General features: G+C 38.4%; 1 protein-coding gene across 2 annotated transcripts in view; it reads right to left on the reverse strand.

Annotated features, from left to right (window-relative positions):
* Positions 1–21,780, reverse strand: part of STK38L (serine/threonine kinase 38 like) — an 86,787-nt gene continuing 65,007 nt past the window's right edge. For both annotated transcript variants that reach the window (XM_082738523.1, XM_082738522.1), the window contains 11 exons: positions 19,916–20,038; positions 19,584–19,667; positions 12,059–12,182; positions 10,440–10,594; positions 9,990–10,092; positions 9,750–9,811; positions 6,832–6,949; positions 6,296–6,419; positions 5,247–5,342; positions 2,944–3,035; positions 1–2,838 (listed from right to left, as the gene is read on the reverse strand). In XM_082738523.1, coding sequence (XP_082594649.1) covers positions 2,711–2,838; positions 2,944–3,035; positions 5,247–5,342; positions 6,296–6,419; positions 6,832–6,949; positions 9,750–9,811; positions 9,990–10,092; positions 10,440–10,594; positions 12,059–12,182; positions 19,584–19,667; positions 19,916–20,038 — 1,209 coding nt within the window. In that variant the 3' untranslated portion in view covers positions 1–2,710. The remainder of the gene's footprint in view (positions 2,839–2,943; positions 3,036–5,246; positions 5,343–6,295; positions 6,420–6,831; positions 6,950–9,749; positions 9,812–9,989; positions 10,093–10,439; positions 10,595–12,058; positions 12,183–19,583; positions 19,668–19,915; positions 20,039–21,780) is intronic.

Below are 21,780 nucleotides of genomic sequence, written 5' to 3' on the forward strand. Positions count from 1 at the left end.
TTTAATACAAAGGTTTTTTTAATAAAAAAGTTGAAGTCTACATTAAATCAGGAAATCAATAAATCTGAATTATACAAGCTTTCTATATACTTAGAAAAACCAAAAACACACAGTTTATAATAAAACTTTTTAATTCAAAATAGAGTCTAATTTAAAGAAAATGTCATTATGCCCAGTTGATTAGATAGGGTTTTGTCATTTAAATTAAATGGTTCACCTGAAACATGGTAAGTGTATAATAGAGAAAATTCGATCTTGAGGGTACTTTGCAAATTACCTAGCTAATTTGCATCATGACTCAAATTCTTAGCTTCCAAAGGGCAGACACAGTCTTTAATTGCTTTTAGATAGGCACTTAAGAAATGCTTATGACGAGGAGGAAACCCCAAAGATTGTGAATCACTCTGTTAACTCCAGAGAAAAATGAGACTCTAAACAAAGTCAACTTTCCAGAACTGCCCTTCCACTGCCAAGAAATCATAACTATTTCCAAGTTCTTCCTGCTAATAAAAATGAGGGAGATGGAAAACAACATGCTCTTCTCTTATTTGATTAAGAAGCAAACAGGTAATTCAGTTCCATTCTAGGAAACCCCCCTCCATGGTCAACTTGAATTATTAATGACATTTTTCTGTGCTAGAATAGTTACCATATTACAACTAGAAAATGATGCAGTTTCCTCCTGTCTTACTCATTCATTATTACACTAGCAAAACAGTCAGTCTTTTTTAAAAGGTGGGGGGATGCGGTGGGGTGAGAAAAATCTCATAAAACTGAGTAGCAGTTGCAGCTTTTTTTTAAAGTTAGAGGGAGTTATAATCAGAAGAACCAGAGCTGGTCAAATTGAGATAACCCTAGAATTTTAATAGTTCTCTCTCCTAGATACTCAGCCACATGATCCAAATGAGAAAAATGGAGATGAACTATTAGATGAACATATAATAAGTACCAAACAAATACTAGAAAGAAAGAGTGGAAAGAAGAAGGAAAGAGAGAGAACGGGGGGAGAAAAGCCAACCAACCAACCAACGAACCAACCAGCATGGCCTTGTTGAAATATGTGGAGCTACCTAGCAGCAGCGTTTATAAAAGCTTCTGTAGATTTGCATAATGATCCTGTGCAGTTCTTCCCCATTAAGAAGAACCTAGCTACAAATAAACCATCACTTTTGATTTTGATCACAGATCATGGTTACAGTTGTATCAATTAACAGTTAAGACAAACATTAGGCCATTCTTTGATAAAGTATTGTTCCTTAACTAGTACTTACGAAGCCAAAACCTCAGAGAGTCATTTTAGAATAAAATGTTGAGCTAAAAAGCGTGACTTAATTCTTCAGGAAAGAGCTAGAGAATCTGATGCTGACATGATCTCCCCTATCCTCCTCACAACCTCACCGGCGCCCCACACCTCCCCCCAACCCCGCCTGCATTTACTTCCTTAATTCCACGTAGGTTAACCATAGTGATGTAGCTGAACATGAACAATATTGCCGTTGAATAAGCTGAGCACTATCAAAGATCTGTCATATCTGAATATGGCATTCCCACAGGAAAGGAAATTTCTTCTCAGTTGTGAACATCCACTCTGTTCAGGATCTTTGGTACATTTGGAGTGTAAGAAAATAATGGCACAATAATACAAGTACTATCAAAGGAAAGATTTTCACCAAACAAAAGAAAAGTTAACCAGCCATGATATGTAACAACTTTCGAGAAAACCAAAGTAGATAGCTCTTTGTTCTCTACAAGTCCATTTCCATGATCAGAAGTTTGACATTTAAAAAAATAGTTTAATAAAAATACACCAGTTCTACAAGCAGCCTTCATGGTCATTTCTTAAATTCAACTCACCATAATCAAATCAAAATAATGCCATGTCCTTTTGTTAAAAAAGAAGTCCTTTTGTCACAAGAAAAGCAACTTTACATTTTATATAATACAGTACATCTCCCTATGAGTATACAGACTACGTATATAAAGGTCATCAGTATTTCTGAATGCAAAGTAAATATATTAGTGGAGTGTTTGAGTGAAGGTGTTAAAGTTCCTCTTTAGTATAAACTTGTCACTCCCGACTGTGCAGTTTGTGAAATAACATGATGATAAATTCTATTTTTTAAATAACCAGTGTATTTCCTTTTTAAAACTTCTTAAAACCATTACAGAAATTGTCTTCATGTCTGTTCATTCTATAGCCGTCCAAACCAATAGGGCAAGTATTCTAACACCAACTATGGAAGATGGCTTTTTTTGATTATCTAGACCCATAAGATTTGCAGTAAAACAGCAATACTGCAGTGTAACCTACAGGTTAGCCTATGTTGCTTTAAATGATATGTTTCTCCTGAATTGATCAGAGGTGTTACAGTACAAAGCCACGGCACACACAGGCAGAATGGACCTTAATACGCGTGTAGGCAGTGCAGTTAAAAAGGGACGTACATTTCTTTTATTCCAGTACCTTCGTATAATAAAGTTAACACAAATAATAAAATATTAAAAAAAACAAAAACAAAAACAAAAGCCAGCTGGCACTGCCAACCAATTCCTGTAGTAGTCTTAGAAATCCTAATCCTGTAGAATTTCCTCTTGTAGTCATAAGCACCACCGTCTTCGGGAGTATTTCAGTGTATTGGTATCTATGCCAAGCAAGCCTGGTGATGCAGCTACCTGAGTTCTCTTGGTTGTGGGCGAACGTGATCTTTATTCATAGTTTTCCAGCTTTCATGTAGGTGGGAATAGAGCCGCGCTGAGTCAACCCTTCAAACCTTTTATAGGTATAATTGAGAAAAACCCAGTCTTTGGATTTGTAGTCCGGTTCTGTGGTGTTTGGCACTAGGAAAGATGGGAAAATTAACCAAGAGCAAAGGAATTTCATTAGCGACCCTGTAGGCATCTTTAGAGACTGTGAAGTGTTAGTTTTGTCATAGATTATCTTACCTGGTTGTAAAATATCAGATTCAGGAAAGTCATCGAAATTTGAAGTATCATCAATGCTTTTGATTTCTATAGGGATTGCTGCTGGCCTTTCCCTATAAAAAAAGGATCAAGTAGTAGCATGGCAAATTTTCTTTAACTCTTTGTTTTCCAAAAATGGTTCTACTTGCAAATTCTGCTTCCTGTTCTACAGATAATAGAAGAGTCGAGAGAATTTATGGTGGACTTGAAAACTGCGAAGTGGATGTCATAGTTGAGTGTAATATTTTCTGAAAACATGACCATTTACTTGGAATTTTTATTCTTTATACCCAGACTTTCTCATGCTGTTTTGTTTAAAGTGGAAAAATAAGAGTTAATGAAAGGGAATGTAGAACAGAAAAGATTTTGTTCAAACAATTTCATAATTGCATAATGTACGCTGGCTATTGTGTGTACTGGATTCTAGCTAAACAATTCAGGAAAGAATTCTTCTACTAAAGGATCCAGAGATTAAAAGTCATTTGGGGAATGTCTGGCTGGCTCAGTAGAGTGTGTGACTCTTGGCCTCAGGTTCATGAGTTCAAGCCCCACACTGGGTATAGAGATTACTTGAAAAAATAAAGATACTTGAAAAACAAAAAGCGCTTTGAGAAACTAAGGGGGGCAAAGGGACTACACATTTGCAATGAAATCTAAATCTAAAACTTTCTGCCATCTAAATGTTAAGGGAATCAGGGAGATAAGGTTAAAAAAATCAGTCATGAAACTATCTTACCATGCTAACAATGTTTAAAAATAGAAATAGTTAAAAGAAGCTATCCATTTTTATTGCTTCTATTTTTTTCAACAAATACTTAACTGGATGTATTAGGGGACAAGTGAACAAAGCCAGTTACCTAAAGTCCTAAGTATTCTTCGCAGAATCATTCCAATTTCTTTATACTTAATGTGATAACTTAATAAATGTATATTACTTTAGTGACAAGAACCAGAGACTCTGGTGTCGTTAACTAACAGCGTGACCTTAGGCAGGCAACTCCTTGCTCTGTGACTATTTCCTTACTATCAAAGCAAGAGATTGCACAAATGGGCTCTAAGCATCCTTCCAACTGTGAAGCGGGGAATCCTCATTCTGTTCAGTGAGATGAGGTATACAGTGTAATGCAGCGTATCAGTTAAGAACCAGGACACCCAGGGGTCCAATTCTAGTTAGAAATTCTAGCTGGAAAAAAAAAAAGAAAAAAAGAAAAAAGAAATTCTAGCTGGATTATTTACTGGCTGTGGCACTGCAGGCAAATTACTTCTCTGTGCTTTAGTTTCCTCATTCGTAAAAGAGACATCATAATGGTACCTATTTTATAAGGTGTATTATGAGGATAAGATAAAAAATGCACATAAAGTCCTCAGAACAGTGCTGGACATAACATTAAGTGGTCCAAACAAACGAGTTGTTATTACAGCAGGTCGAGTGCCTGGCACACTGTGGGAGTTCCCGTGAAGATGTGCCTGGAGCCAGTGACACATTAGGCTGTCTCGAAGGAGGGGCAGATGCTGGCCAGGCAGGGCAGGAATGCGGACAAGAACGAGTGGAGAGAGAAGAGCATTTCAGGCAGAATGAAGAGCAAAGGGCAAAGCCCCGAGGGGAGAGGAGGAGAACCACCCTCGGAGATGCCACTGGGACCCATGAGGCTAGAGCCACACCCCATAGTCCTGAAAGCAGTGCCTCGGCCTTAATTTCATTCTAAGCACAAAGGGGAGTTAGAAAAGGGTATGATCAGTGTTATGTTTTGGAAGTCTCACTGTGTGGAGAGCAGCCCAGAACTACTGAAGGTACTCTGGCCACCAAGTGAATTAAAGGCCAATGCTTACAATTAACAACTGCAAGCAAATTCGTCAAAGTTATTTGCATCATTTCACTTTTCTCACAGTGTTTAAAAAAAGGGACTGTGTCTTCTTATAACTTCATAAAGAAGATGGTATATTAGAGAAAGGAGCAGTATACAGCATGACAGAATAGGACAAAATGAGGGGTTATCGTGTGAAATAAAACTACATCCCTGTTGTGCGGACATCAGCTTGCATCCCGTAACTCTGAATATAAAAATCGAAACAGGTGCGCAATAGGTGGTTTCCCCTTTACAGTGGGCATTCGCTAAAACCAGTCATTTAGCTATAGTCTCGCTTATGTAGTCCAGAGAACACTGGAATAACACTGTAACAGCAATGAGTATTTAGCAGAGTCAGAGACAAACTGATTGCTAAACCTAGTAAAAACAAACAAACATTTTACTTAGATCTCTCCTGTTGGAAGCCTATGAGCGTACCTGATGTGCCCCCAGTCTACACCTTCAAAGAAAGGATGACTTTTTATTTCTTCTACTCCACTATTTCCAATTCTGTTTTCAGAATCAATACAAAATCTAGAAAATGGAAACAGAAATGATCATATGCAAATTACATATACAGTACCCTATTTCCATTTTTTTCCAAACATTTCATTTTTTTCCTCTGTTTACCAAAGTCAGCTCTGTTTCCTGTGGGAAATGTGGGAGAGAACAGAAATCCTCTGTAATTGCACTGTACAGAGAGAACCACTATAAACAGAATGAAGCCATTTCCTTTTAGTCTTTTATTACAATTTTTAAAACTATGTGTTAGCACAGTAGTTGTGTTTTAGGGTGATTCTTTTCATTTAATATACTGAGAAAACTTCCCAAAATCATTATATATTTTTCTTTAACTTCATATTCTAAAATTTGCTTGTGGAAATATTAGTTTATTTAGCCAGTCCACTCTAGTTGAACACTTAGTTTTCAATTTTTCATTACTAAAAACATCATGATAATCTTTACACACATCAAATTGTCTGCATAAGCAAAATTCCTAGAATTACTGGGTCAATGGTCATAGACAGTTTAAAGATTTTTGATAATATGCTGTCAATTAGCTGTTCTCATAGGTTGTCCCAATATATATTCCTTGTAGCTGTTCACAATAATACCAACTTCATCTTAGTTGAGAAACAGAATGGAATCCTTTGCTTAGGAAGAATTTCATATATAGACCTGTGATAGGCACTGCTACTAGCGATTTATTTTCTCTTTTCTCTTTAACGAAATAGGTCATTGCGTACAAACAGGCGTGGCCTTTGAAATGATACAAGACACCGTCCCTCTTCTTATACTTTCACTGCATGCTTCCTTTTAATTGTTTGCAGTTTTTAAAAAACACATTTTCTTTATTGATCTCTTTGACTGTATGGATCAGTAGTGGTCCTTTTCCTCCCACAAGAATAAAATGGACAATTCAATCTTTTTAGGTACCTGTGAAGTTTCAAAATACCATAAACTCCTCTAGGGATTTAAGCACTAACCTAAGAATTAAGTCCTTGGCTTTCTCAGATATAGGTACCTCTGGAGGAAATACCAAAGTTTCTTTCCAGTTCATCACTTTTCTATATGTTTCTTGAGGAGTTTCAGAACAGAAAGGTGGATATCCTGCATATGAGAGAAAATACAAGTTTTATCATCTTTAATAATCAAATATGCTCTACCTACTATGTATGTGTCATAGGGGAAAAAAATAGCCAGAAGTGCTCTATTCAGCAATAAAAAACGTCACCATTCATCGATTTATAATAAAATCGCTAATAAAGGCAATAAAATAAAGGATTCAAAGCATCACCCCCTTTATCCAAAAGGCCATGTAGATGCAATTTTCACACATGGGAGTTCTGGTTAAATACCCTGTTCCTGAATTGCTACAGAGCTCACTGGTATTTATGATTATTGACACTGGGGGATGTCAAGGAGTTCAGACATTTCAGATATTACATATCTGTAATATGCTCCATCCATGGCACTAATGGAAATTTCTATAGTATATACGTAAACAAATGATAAGACATACCTATTAGCATTTCATACATAATCACTCCCAAAGACCACCAGTCACACAGCTTGTTGTAACCAGTCTGCATGAATACTTCTGGAGCAATGTAATCTGGTGTCCCAACTGTGGAATATGCCTACAAAGGAAAAGCTTATCAAACCAGCATTCTTTAAATATTTGTTAAAAGATCCGAGTATGGCTCATTATTGGAAAAAGTAATACAGCAGTTAATTTTGCATTTAATACTTGTTTCACATGTTTATCATGTAGAAAGCTTAGTGACAGGTACCGAATCAGATAATACATTATTTAAGATATGATTTCTGGCTGCCCACCACCCCCTCTCCAAGAAGCTCAACTAAATTATTTATATATTTAGCCCTAAATCCTGTGAAAATTAATAGAAGGACAGCTCACAAAAGTGGCCTCGGGATGCTAGAAGGGGTAGCTATGCTGCTGTACTCCTCACTGTCAATTACAGACCTTATCGGAGGAATCACGAACAGGCAAAGAATCACCTATTGTGGGCCCCAACAGGGAAAGATGTACACTGCGTCTCCTGTGTGAAAGCAGCTACCCCTGCAACTCAGCCAAGGAGAGACCTTCACCACCCTCAACTCCTGCTTTGCTCCAGTGAACTGTTGTTCAAAACAGCCCCTTTCAAATCCTCCTTCTTCTCTTAAAATACAAGTTTTCTTCTTTATTTGTTGGAGTTGCCAGTGGTTTTGCCAGCTTGCCTGTCCCAAATTGCGATTCTCTGTTATTCCCGAATAAACCCACTTTTGCTGGCACAATAATTGTTTCATTTTTAAGGTTAGCCATCCATTTCAAAAAGAATAAAGAGGCCGAACCAGTGGGCCGGAGTCCACCACTCACTAATAATGTGAGTTCTTGGACAGGCGACTCAAGCACTCTGAACCTCGTCTTCTGCTTACAGGAAACTGCAGTAATCACACACAGCTGACAGGAGGATGAAACAAGAAAAGAAATGTGCTTTGGAAACTACAACCTGCTGTATATATAAACAACAGGTATTTTCATGATAAACCAAATTCCAGGGCACTGCTTATCCATCAGAAAGCAATGGAGTGCTTCATTCTTAATTCATATAAAATCTTACAAAAACGACTTCTTTACAGTAGTTGTTCTCAATTAAGGGCAGTTATGCCAGGGACCATTTGAAAATGTGTGCCAGCAGATTTCGTCATTTCAAGGACCTGAGGGTGGCAGGGGGTGGGGGTGGGGGTGATTGCTGATTGGCATTTAGTTAGCAGGGGGGATGCAAGAGCCAAAGGATTTTCCAGCCCCAAACACTAAGAGTCCCCTCTACTTCTCCCTTGGTAAATAAACATTGGAGAAGTCGGGGCGCCTGGGTGGCTCAGTGGATTAAGCCACTGCCTTCGGCTCAGGTCATGATCTCGGTGTTCTGCGATCGAGTCCCGCATCGGGCTCTCTGCTCAGCGGGGAGCCTGCTTCTCCTTCTCTCTCTGCCTAGCTCTCTGCCTACTTGTGATCTCTCTCTGTCAAATAAATAAATAAATAAAATCTTTAAAAAAAAAAAACAACATTGTAGAAGTCATGATAATGGCCACAAGAATATAAAACATGACAACAGGAATCACCCGTGAAGGCTCTGTTAAGTCGAATTCCCACCGTACTTTTAAGCAGTATTCACGTTCCCCCTTAAAAGCAGGAAATACTGTAATTCTTCTCTCAGTGGTAAAATCTAATCTGAAAGTGGCACATTTAAAAGTAGAAGGAAGTTTTTTGTCATGAATTCATAGCTCCATAGTTTTAAAATTCTTTTTTTCTAACTTTTAAAAACACTGAAATGTTTTATGAGCACAGGAAGCTTATAGTTAATTACTTGGGCCACTGACAGAATGAGTTTGACCAAGCAAAGTCTTATTATTTGGTTTGAGAGGGTATTGGACTATTATCGTCCAGTCTGTTAACCTCACCCAATACTCAGACGGAATGATAAATTAATTTCCCTTTCATCACTTGGTTGAGTTTAACAGGTATTTATGGAGTGTCTGTATGTGCCGGGCATACAAGAGATCAAGAAAACAAAGTCAAAAGGCACATTCCTAACCCTGAGAATGTGCATGGACCTAATTAATAGGATAAAGGAAAGAGGAAAAGGGGCAAACAATTCTTATAATTGCTAAGTAATAAAGGAGAAACAGTGTGGGGCAAAAGCAGGTTTTTTTGTGGGGCTTGACTTCCATTTAAAGAGTAATTAAGTTTAGGGCGCCTGGGTGGCTCAGTGGGTTAAGCCGCTGCCTTCGGCTCGGGTCATGATCTCAGGGTCCTGGGATCGAGTCCCGCATCGGGCTCTCTGCTCAGCAGGGAGCCTGCTTCCTCCTCTCTCTCTCTGCCTGCCTCTCTGCCTACTTGTAATCTCTCTCTGTCAAATAAATAAATAAATCTTTAAAAAAAAAAAAAAAAGAGTAATTAAGTTTATCTGTGGTAAAGTCTGCTTTCTAATTTTATTTTATCTGTTTTATCTGTTAATATGCCAAACTTCTTGTTTACCTTGTCTATAAAGTCCTTAGAAACACACAACCACCTTACTTATGCTGACTGGCAGTTGTTTCAGAACAAGTACGAAAAATGGAACACACAAGGCATTCACTACAATCACATTCATCTCAGTGAGTTTTATATTGTGCTAATTACTAGTAAACAGGCTGCTTAATTATAAGTATGAGCCATAAAATGCTATAAAGTTAAATCACAACATAAATATCAGCATTCACTTTTTAGGCAAGGAAATGTTACAGAGAAACTAAGAGAACTATGTGACCCCAGAAGCAGTTCTATCCTTGCTACAAAGTAAGTACTAATGATTGTGAAGATATGAAATGATCAAGCAAAACCCCAGTGAACTTTTAGGACCAGGTCAATCTTTCTTAAGGACCCGGCTAACTTACCAGCTGTCTCCTGTTCTTCTTCCATGTTTCTGCTTTCCTCTTTGAGTTCATGTTCTGAAATGCTAATTTCAACAAGAAAGAATTGTAAATATGAGGGGAAAAACTCCACCAAAAACAAAACCACATACATGTAAATACACTGGTTTAAGGAATGAGGAGAGGAAGAGAACTTTCAGTGCTCAACAATGCTGAATTAAACTAGCTATATTATGTCACACAGAAAAAAAGAATTAAACTTACAGAAGTCACTTGGTGGGTTGTGTGTAAGGTTTCTATAGAATTCGGTCCTATGAGCTTTTTTCAATCCCGTGCATAAACCAAAATCAGATAATTTTACATGACCCTATAAAAAAATCCAGTAAAATCAAGAGATTATATTAACTTTGAAACAAAGCCTTAGGGCAGTCATTATAAAAATTCTTAGCATTATAAAAACTCCTACAGGTGGTAAGTAAAATTATAAATATTTGATGATGACGAATGTTAAAAGTAGTAAATGGAAGAAGACAAAGACAGCCATCCTCCCTTGAGGTCATTTTCACTACCAAGTCTTTTCCTGTCACATCATTCTATGACATCACATAGTTGAGCAATAATATAAATGGTAGCTGCCCATCCAATCACAAAATCAGCTCTATTATTCCATTAAAATAATCATCAACCCAATAATTCACCAGTTTCTTCACATACCTTGGCGTCCAATAAAAGGTTGTCTGGTTTAATATCCCGATGGATGAAACCCAACTGGTGGATTGCATCAATTGCTAGAACAGTCTCTGAAATGTAGAACTGTGTCTCCTCTTCTGTCAAGGTATCTTTCTTCATTAGCAATGTCATCATGTCACCTCCATAAGGGAAACCAAGTATCATGTATTAGAAGCACATCAGGCTTCCTCTGTATCTGTACAACCTCTGCCTCATTTCTGCATTGTACGACCCACCCAGTAGACCGCCAACCATCTCTAGGGCCAAGTAAAAAAAGTGTCACTGCATTAGCAAAAGTTTCACGACATCTGATGATTTTTAAGGCAGAAAGTAGGTGATAATGAAGTACTTTCTACCACTCAACATCCATAATAATTGCTGAGGAAAATATGCTGAACTGGGGAAATGAATCAGAGTAAGCACACCTGGAAATGGGATAAAGTCTTTCAAATTCAAGTTTCAAAAATGTTCAGAGCTGTTCAATCCATCAAAAAATAGAAAATTATCCCACCAAAAGACATTCTTTTATTTTCAAGGAATTTTTTCTTTAAAAAGGGGCAAAGAATAAAAAATGGTGAACTTACAACTCAGAAATGACAACTGTTAATGTTTTTTATGATGCTTTGAGTCTTTTTAAAAAAATGTAGAAGTGTTCTCTGTCCTCCATCCCATTTTATTCCGCTTTCCCTTTTTGCTGAGTAACCATCAGTGTGGACTTGGTTTGGTGGGTATCCTTCTAGCTTATTTTAAAAATATGTTTTCATATACATATATCTTAATCTATGAAATTATGTTCTTTCATATTTTAAAAAATTACATAAATGGTATTAACTGTACATATAATTCCCCAGCTTGCTTTCTTACTCCACTGTTTCTGAGATCTTATTGAAATGATAGAGCACCTGACTTTTAGCTGCTGTAAAATATTTCAGCATGTAATTATGCCACATTTTATTTATCCATTCTGCTGACGGACATTTATCGTTCTTGCAGTTTTTCATGATCACAACAATGCTTCCGTGGTCTCGCAGGTCTCTGTGCGTGTGTCCAGGAGAATCTCCAGGGACTATGCTAGTTCTAAAATTGTAGGATTATGGGCCGCATGCCCTTTCAACTCCACCGGTATCTATGAACTGCTCTCCGTAAGAGTTAGAGATTAACTTAGATAAAAGAGAGGCCAGTTTCTCCCACAGTCTCATCAGAAACAGATGAAATGGTAGCTCATTTTAATTTGCGTTTTCCTGAGTATGAGCAGAGTTGAACATTTTCCTATGTATTTATAGGCCAGCCAGAGTTTCTCTTCAATATGTTATTTGCCCATTGGGTTGTCTTTCTCTTTAGTGACTTACTGTTCTTAACTCTAGACTTGCAACAATCTAACTAACTATACCCTGTTAACCAGACTGATAGTATTTAAAATGTGCCAAATGTATCGTTCCTTCAAAATAATCTGATTTGTGGTAACAATTAGCATTATTATGGGAGGAACTACAGGAAAACCATGACTGCTAGGAATAGAAGGAAAAAACCTAAGCAACAGGATAATAATTACATGTAAAGATGAGCTTGTGTCAGTCTGTCATTGCTATTATGTTTGTTTTTACCTCCAGGGAGAAATTCCATGATCAGATAAAGGTTCCTCTTATCTTGAAAACTATAAAACATCTTCACTACCCAGGCACCATCTGCTTCTACCAAAATATCTCTTTCTGCTCGGATATGGGCCACCTAGATGGATGTAGTTGGAAAAAATGATTTCAACACATTACACATCTTTCAAGTTGACCTCTTAAGAGACCCATCCAGTTCCTTAACAATCATGAAGGAAAGAGGGAGTTTTAGAAAAGATTTGAAATACATACACATGTTCATATCCTCATTATATATACAGAGCCTCAGGAAATCTTTTATCTTTAGGCCTGGAAAGGTGGGATCCACAGGTATGTTACAGAAAGCTGACGCTTCTGAGGTAGGAAAATTATTAGTCCATAAACTTTCCAACCAGAATCCTTCTTTGCTAAGGATCCTGGCTTTGTTATACAAATTTCAGCCCCTGGCCTTTTTTTTTTTTAAAGGTTTATTTATTTATTATTTGAAAGAGAAAAAGAGAGAGAACCGGGGAACCCGGGAAGGAGCAGATGGGGAAGGAGAAGAAGGGAGAAAGAATCTCAAGGAGACTCTGTGCTGAGTGCAGGGCGTGATTTGGGGTCAGATCTCATGACCCTGAGATCAAAACCTGAGCCAAAACCAAGAGTTGGACACTTAACCGACCACACCACCAGACGCCCCTGGCCTGACTTTTGAAAGTTAAAACTAGTAAGCAATGCCTTAACAGGTTGTAGATCCTTAGCAGACTGTTTTTAACTGCTATTAGTAAAAAAAAAAGAGGGGGGGGGGCCTTATGTGATTTTTAAACATTTAGGTTTGTTTCTTTTTCTAACAAGTAGAAACATTTATAATAACTTTGTATTATCTTGACAAATATAATTATATTATTTTCTGAAATATAAAAACCTCTATAATATCTATTAAAATGATCCACAGCAAATTAGTGTAACTTTGGGGCTTTTGCTGCTGACTTGTCAGACATACAATTACTAAGGATACTTTAATATGAACATTTTACAGACTGGAAAATTTTAAAAACTGAGTAATTTATTGGGTTGGTATAATCAATTTTCAGATGTTTTGCATTAATATATTTATATATTTTCTCTTCAAAGGTTAACAATAATATTTGATTTTATCCTTTTGCTGTTCTTATTGTGCATTATTATGAACTCTGACCCAAAGCACATGAGAACCCAGATTTCCTAAGCCTTTTCACAGTAATGAAATATGATCTGCTTAAAATGTCATAGTTGGGATTACTGTATTTATTACCTAGTACAATAAATGCTCTGAGATCAAAGCACAGGAAAAACAGTTGAAAACGAAGAACTTGTTTTCTGGCATGAATAAAACTTTACAATCTCTCTGGATCTGTTTCATAGAGTGAACAATGGTATCAAAATTCCTACCGATGGTTTTTTACAAAGCATTGTAAGATTAGTAAAGGAAAACCCTTAAACCTTTGATGCTGCATCTGCTGCTGTCAGGAAAAGTTATGTCATCAACTTGGCCTGATTGTTTTAAAATATCTTGAAGTTAGATTACAGGATGTTTTTAAAATGGGTCTATGTTTTCAAAGAATAGGAAGTTATTGCACATAGTACCATAATATCAGGGAGATAAGTTGCTACTTTGTGGATTGGTTAGTATTAAAGTAAATGTAATTAAAAACTTCACATAATAACATATTAGAATTGAGTGGGAAAAGGTTTCCTAAAATGAAATTCAGTGGTTGCAAATGCAGATTAATTTATATAGGGGGCAAAACAGACTTGATGTTTGGGCTCCAGTGAGATTTTCCCCTGCATTCCGGAATAAAGTGATCAGAAGCTCTTCAACAAGCTCTTCTGGCAAAATATTCTAGATTAGTGCTGTCCAAAAGAAATACAATGCAAGCCACAGACTTCGTTTAAAATTCTCTAGTAACCACATAAAATATAAAAACAAACAGGTGAAATATTTTTAATTATATATACTTTATGTAACTCCATGTATCCAAAATGTTATCATTACAGTACATAATCAATATAAAAATTATTGAGTTTTATTTGGTAGGAAGTCTTCAAAATTTGATATATATTTGCCATTTACAGCATATCTCAATTCAGACTAGCTACACCGAATAGCCACATTGGCTAGTAGCTGAAGACTATAACTGGAACGAACTGCTCCTTTTGTCCCTTCTCCAAAACCCTATCCAGGACTAATCCCATATGGCTTGGTTAGATCCTGTTTATCTCTTTGTCTCTGAGAATCTACATCTTGACCCAGTCCTTTATTCTTACCATTATCTGTAATTCTCTAATACATTGTAATACTTCGACCTTCCTTGAGTTCCAAACCAGCCTCTTCCCTATGGAATTGGCAGGTCTTCAAAAAAGTCCTCCATCATCTCACCTCTGGACAGTTCCTTCACCTTGTCATCCTAACTGATGATTCTTCTCATCAGGCTGTTGTCAGTTCTGTCTTCCTGCACAGTGAGCTCTCAAGAAGATCTGTTCTCCTCTCATGACTTATGTGGCAAGGGGGTAGGTTTCCTGCTCATTCTCATGCTGCTTCCATACCACTGTGACACTCTCCTTCTCCGCAGTTCCTTGAAGTGCACACTGTGAAACTCCCATCAGCCATCACCTATCCTCAAGGCTATCATTTACAGAGTTCCTAGGCAATTCTTCTCACTCACTCATAACTTCAGCTCCTGGCTCACTATCAACTTCCTTTGCAGTTTCTCCATTCATGGATGGATTTCAACCTCCATAAGGGTGAACCGTCAAATGCCCTATCTACTGACTTCTTCCTCCTCTACAATGATCTCTTCTGCCTCTGCACCTCAGCCACCCATGGTAGTCATCCTAGCCTTCTCATCAGCTAAAACTGTACCCCCTCTAAAATCTCCATTTTGAGGAACTCTATTTTCACCTTTCATCTTCCAGATCTCTTATTCTTATATTTCAATCTCCCTTCCATGGATTCTACAACTTTTTCTCTATTACTCTCCTCAGTATCTCGTATCTTTTTCTACCCAGCCTAGATTCCATCATTATAATCACTCTTTTTGCAAATACTCTGAACTCCCTCGTCCCCTTCCTCCCTTGTATTTGCCTGGCAAAACACCAAATTTCTCAAATTTCTGTCTATTCTCTACCTACCCCAGAGCAATTAAGTATTCTACAGAAAGGTCACCCAACTATGCCAACTAGTTTCGTGGTACAGTTATAACTGCAAATCTCAACAGGCATTCAACTGTATTTCCCCGGGAAGTCTGCTTTCCCACCCTTTAAGTCAATAGTTGTGACTATTTCACAAATTCTCCTTCTTTATGCCCCTAGCAAGCTATCCGTCCTCCTCTACTCTGAGATGATGACGTCACTTATTTGCACTCAGGCAGAAACATGGTACCTGAGGCTGCTAGTCAATCACCTGCATTTGTTCCCATTTTCTCTGCATCTTCTTCCTGTTTTAATGGATAGGTACACGTCCACTCCTATCTATCAAAGATCAACTCTTCTTTTTTTTTTTTAATTGTATTTATTTATTTGACAGAGAGAGAGAGAGAGAGCGCGAGCAAAAGCAGGGGGAGCAGCAGGCAGGAGGGAGAGGGAGAAGCAGGCTCCCTGCTGAGTAAGGAGCCTGAAAAGGGGCTCGATCCCAGGACCCTGAGCTGAGGGCAGAAGCTTAACCCACTGATTCATCTAGGCACCCCAACTCTTCTGTCTTCCAGTGTATTCCTATAGTTATCCTCCCCTCTCCTGGACCTTTAATTTCTTTTCCTAATGCATTCTTCTCATCAGAATCAAAACATTTCCGGTCTTTAAAAATAAAAAGAAAAGAAAATCCTTTTTACCCGAAGTCTCCCTTTATAAACCTGTTCTTTGTACTGCCTCACATGAAAGATTGATTTGCACTCACATTCCCCACTCTTTGCTTCCCATTTTTCTATCTCACCATTTCAGTTAGGCTTCTGCACTGGAAATGCCCTTGCCAAGTTATTAAAAATCTCCATATTGTGACATCCACTGGCTTGTCTTCCTCTTGTACTCTCTCAGCAGCATTCAGCTATGTGGAACACTTTCTTCTCTTGGCTTCCATGACACCATGTTCTCTCAGTTTTCCCCACCTGATTAGAGGTTCCCTCTTGGTCCCTTTTGCTGGCTTCTCTTCTGCCTTTTGTTTCCTAGGACTTGTATATAGGCCCTCTTTCCTTCTCTATCTAGTTTTCTAGGCAATTTCATCTTGTCCCCAATAGATAGTCAATATATTGATGGCTTCCAAATTATATTTCTAGAGAAACTTCTCTCCAGATTCCAGCCAACTGTGAACTCAATATCTCTTGGATCTAACAGGCAGCTCAAACTCAATATGCCACAAGGAGAACTCTTCATTCCCGCTATCTCCAAATGTTCTTTCTTCAGTCTTTTCTAAATCAGAAAACAACACCATCATGTATCCCATTCTTTTTTTTTTTTAAATAAAGATTTTATTTATTTATTTGACAGACAGAGATCACAAGTAGGCAGAGAGGCAGGCAGAGAGAGAGGAGGAAGCAGGCTCCCCGCGGAGCAGAGAGCCCGACGCGGGGCTCGATCCCAGGACCCTGGGATGACGACCTGAGCCAAAGGCAGAGGCTTTAACCCACTGAGCCACCCAGGCGCCCCATGTATCCCATTCTTAAATGAAACTCTAGGTGTTATCCTGATTCTTCCATTTTTTCCTCACTATCCTCACCCATCCTCTCATCCCCCAATGTACAGGACACCACAGGGCATCCTGAGGGCTCTTCCACTAAAACATATACTTCATCTGTCAGACTCTTCTTCAGATTCTCTGCTGTGAGCTACAATCCCATCCTGGCTGAAAGTGGTTCACCAATTTCTAAATCACCTTCTCTCCTTCCCTTCTTGTTTTCCCCATCAGCAGCAAAGGGATTGATTCATCTTTGTAAAACCTCAATCAGACATACTATTCCCCTGTTCAAACAAAAGCGTCTTCCCATTGCATTTAGAATAAAACCAAAATGCTCTATTTTGGCCTTCAGAGGTCTCTGGGATCTGCTCCTTTTCTACTTCTCCTACCATTCTTTGTGCACTGAATTCTAGCCACAAGGACCTCTGCATTTGCTGTCCGGAGATTTGTTCTACATGATCTTTTATGTCATTTTTTCTCATTATCCTTTCATCAAATATTCTCTCTTCAAAGAAACACTCCCTCATCTAATTCTTCCTCCTAAAGCCAGATCATCTGTATCAATTTATCCTTTTGTACAAACTTTCTTTGTAGTCTTTCTCAATCATGACTATTTGAGATAGCTGTCTATGTCCCCAGTACTAGAAAAAAAAGTAAGAATCAGGTTTGTCCTGTTAATTCCGCCTGTGTGTTAATCTACAACACCACAGGCCCATCTGGCACATCGTTGTCCCCCAGTAAATACTTGTTGAACACAGAGAATAGAAATAAAGTAAAAGAATGCAGTGGAAATTCAAGGTGGGTCATATTTGAATAAAAATAAATATTTACTGCCATACTAACTATGGAAGCTTTAGGCAGGACTTTCCTTAGCTGCTGCTAAGGTGCTGACTTCCTTCTGAGGAAGCCAGGACCGAGCTGGGTGAGACCCTCACCTCCTCTGGTGACTAGCACCATGTGGGTACAGCACTGGGCCTCTTGTCTCTGGCTTGCTACCACCATCTACCTACTCAGCCCTCATCCTCCAGTCACAGAGGATAAGATCAATGCCCTCATCAGAGCAGAGGGTGTAGAAGCTGAACCTTTCTGGCCAGGCTTGTCTGCAAAGGCCCCTGGCCAATGTCAACATCAATATCCAGAGCCTCATCTGCAAACAAAGGGCTGCAGATGTACCTCAGCAGGAAATCCGGCTCCCTCCACGGAGGCTGCCCTGGCTGAGGAGAAGGAATTAGAATCAAAGAAAGGAGAATCCGAGGAGTTTGATGAGGACCTGCAGTTTGGTCTTTTTGCCTAAACCTCTTCTGTAACTTGTTCAGTCAAAAGTTGAACTCTGAAGTAAGCGTTAGACAGGGACTGAAAGACTGAAGTAGAACATTAGGTAGAGAGAGGGGCCATCCTCCCTCTATACCCAGTTGTTGAGACCTGCCCTAACATATGATGAGGGAGCATGAGGCTGGCTGAAGACAAAGCAAAAGCTGGCGCCTTGTACCCCCCTCTCCATCGGCTCCCCCTCAGTCCTATGTGCAGCATCCCTCAGGCAGCCCTGACTGCCATGAACAATAAGCAAATAGTTAATTTGCAGAGCTCACATTCCTGCTAGACAGGAGTCTCCCTTGGCTAACAAATGTCCTAAATCTCACTAACAAAGACGACTGAAAGTCTCCCAACTATCTTAATGTTAATGGCTGGTCTAAAGACAACATTGATCAAGCCGCAAGGGGCAAGGCCTCAGGTAGGCCTGGGACATCCTGGCACCTTGTAGGCCCGCTTTAGCATATGAAAACTCCATTGAACCCTTCCTTCCCCTCACCTTCCCCCAACCGCAGGGCACATAACCTGCCATCCCTCACAACCCAGGGCAGCAGCTCTTCCTGCCCACGGGTCCTGTCCCCGTGCTTTAATAAACCACCATTTTGCACCAAAGATGTCTCAAGAATTCTTTCTTGGTCATCAGCTCCAGACCTCAGCCCACTGAACCTCACCTAGGTTCTAGAACTTCATCACATATGTAATCCATTTAGGGTTCTCTAGAGCCTCTATCCAGACTAGAAACAGAGGGGAACACATAAATAATACTATTGATGTTCTCGGATTTATGGCCCACCCTTAAGCTGCATTAAGGCACAGGAAACATAGAGAGTCCAGGAGTATGACATTGGGGGAGGGGGTGGTTTACAGATTTTGGAAATATGTTAAATCAGCAACTTCTCAGAAGACTGGTCTTGCTTATATGTGATAGGGATTTAAAAAACGGAGAACTGTCCCTTGTTTTCACTGAAGTCAGAAAAGAAGGTACTTTGTTATGGAGTAACAAATTCCCGTGATGATGAACCCCCAGGGTGACTGAATGTGGAGGTGGGGCCTCTAAGGAAGTGATTAGGTGAGGTGAGGCCAGAGAGGGAGAGGAGGATAGCATCCTTGTAGGAAGAGGCACCCGAGCGCTCCGTTCTCTCTCTGTACACACACCAAGGACAGGCTATATACCTGGTGGGAAGGCAGCCATCCGCAAGCCAGGAAGACCGCTTCACAGGACTCAAACCCTGCCAGAACCCTCGTCTTGGGCTTTCAGTCCCCAGAACCGTGAGAAAATAAATTTCTGTTGTTTAAGCCATCCAGTCTGTGGTATTTTGTTATGGCAGTCTGAACAAGCTAATACAGTTTCAGATTATAAATTTGGAAGAAATTTTAGCTATAAGAATTGAGAAACAACAAAACAGGCTATCAAAAAATTAATAGACTCTATACAGTAAGATGTGTAGACTTCTTTTTAGAAATTCCAATATTAACACCTAGTCAGTGGTATTCCTTTTGGTTGTGTGTTAAAAGAACTCATACCTGCTCTTTTTCGAGCATATCAGCTTTTCTCAATATCTTCATTGCATAGATATGGCCTGTATCTTTCTTCTGGACCAGCCGCACCTAGAATGTAAAAATTGACCATGCTATCAGTGTTATGCAATCCCTACTATTGATTTAGGAACAAAAGGAAAGTTCTTTTAAAGAGATCAGGGTTGCAATCACCATTGCTTATATTTTTAGGAATTCTTAATATTAAACTATTCTGATACATTAAGCTATTTTAATACATATTAGCCTATTGGAATGCATATGTTAAGCTATCTAAAGCTATATATTTTCAACAGCAGTGCCTTTAAAAAAGAAGTAACCTCTCCAAATGCTCCTCTTCCTATAACTTTCAGAGACTCAAAGTCATCCAGGCCAAGTCTGGTCCTCTTGAGCCGTAAGAACTCTGTTTCCTTTCGGGCATGTTGTGATCGGCGTAATTTTTTCTATCAAAAAAAGACAATTTAAAAGGATGATTCTAAATTTAGATTGCTATAAAGGAAGCCTGTAGTATTAAAAGAAAAGATACGTAAAATGGGGATGAAGTATCTTAAATATTATATACTAGTGTTAGAACTTATTTACCAAAGTTGAGTATTTGTTAAGCTTGGAAAGAATAAAACAATCTAAAGAAAACATTTTTTAAATTTTCACCAATTGATAAATCTTTATTCTTGAGGTGGACTCCATTAAATATTTCATCTTAATGAAGTTCATCTTATATGTCATGTATATGCTAATTAAATCCATAAAGAAAAGTTGAACTTTAGGAAATGCTAATCGTATTCTGATCATGAATTTTACCGTCAGGCAATCTAGTTTGCTTCAATTCTCTAATTTCCAGGTTGTTCTGTCACAACTACTGAAACTTAGGACACCAAGAGAACACCACAGCAGTGTTTCCATGGAGATTTACTTATGATAGAATTTTTTCTCAGATAAATTTTAATAAATTACTTTGAGATTTGGTACACAACTTCCTAAAAATATGAGATTACAAAATAATAATTACATGAAGAATTCATTAAGATATTCAAGTCAGGAATTTCATAATATGCTTTCCAAAGATCTCCAAAAAATAACTAACGCTGATAAAAAACATTATGAAATACCCAAAGGTTACATTTGGAAGGGACATTCACTTTATTGTTCTACATGTCATTTTCCCCCTGACCAAACAAAACTCTGTTGACATTCTGTTAGTTCCCAGTAGAGGTCTCATATATTAGGAATTAAACAAAAATAAAAGTTAAGCACCTGTTCACGGTCAACTGAACCCCACCAGGCTTTCAAGAGTTCCATTCTGAGGGCAAGTCAAGTTGAAGTGACCATTTTAGCTCAGAAACACTGCTTTGTACAATGTATAACCACTGAATGGTGTCTTACTATTCCTGTATATATCTATTTTCAAAAAGGTATGGCAAACTATCAATTAACTGGAAATGGGTAAATGTGCATCACCAGTGCAATGGAATTCTGATACTTCCAACAAAATTAATCTAAGAAGATGTGATCAAGAAATTATATCCTCAATTTAAACATCTTTAAACAGCTGAATGAAGTTATGCACACAGGCACATCAATGGTGGAAACAGTGAAGACTATTTTTTGGTTCAAAAATGCCCACTAACTTGTGGAGCATAAGGAATAACATAGAGGACATGGGGAGATGGAGAGGAGAAGTGAATTAGGGGAAATCGGAAGGGGAGATGAAGCATGAGACACTGGACTCTGAGAAACAAACTGAGGGTTTTGGAGGGGACAGGGGTGGGGGGTTGGGTGAGCCTGGTGGTGGGTACTAAGGAGGGCACATATTACATGGAGCACCGGGTGTGGTACATAAACAACGAATCTTGGAACACTGAAAAAATAAAGTAAAAATATTTTTAAAAGCCCACTTAATAGTTTTTTTGTTGTTGTTTTTTGTTTTTTGTGTTTTACAAATAACTGAATTACTATAGTAAAACAAAAGAGCCCCAAAGAGCAGCTTATTTTAAGACTAATTAAAAAGGCCACATGGTGGCACTATAGTATCATGTCTTTCAAGCAGCAAAGAGGTTGGGGGGTGGTTATTACATAAATGAATAAATGTAAGAATTCTGAAACTCTTTCTGGGTTTCTGATTTGTGGAATATAAAATGGAGTTGGGTGACAGTTGACAACCAATGACAGTTGGGTGTCATTTCAG

The sequence above is a fragment of the Mustela nivalis genome, assembly GCF_964662115.1.
Source record: "Mustela nivalis genome assembly, chromosome: 7".
NCBI classification, from domain to species: Eukaryota; Metazoa; Chordata; class Mammalia; order Carnivora; family Mustelidae; genus Mustela; species Mustela nivalis.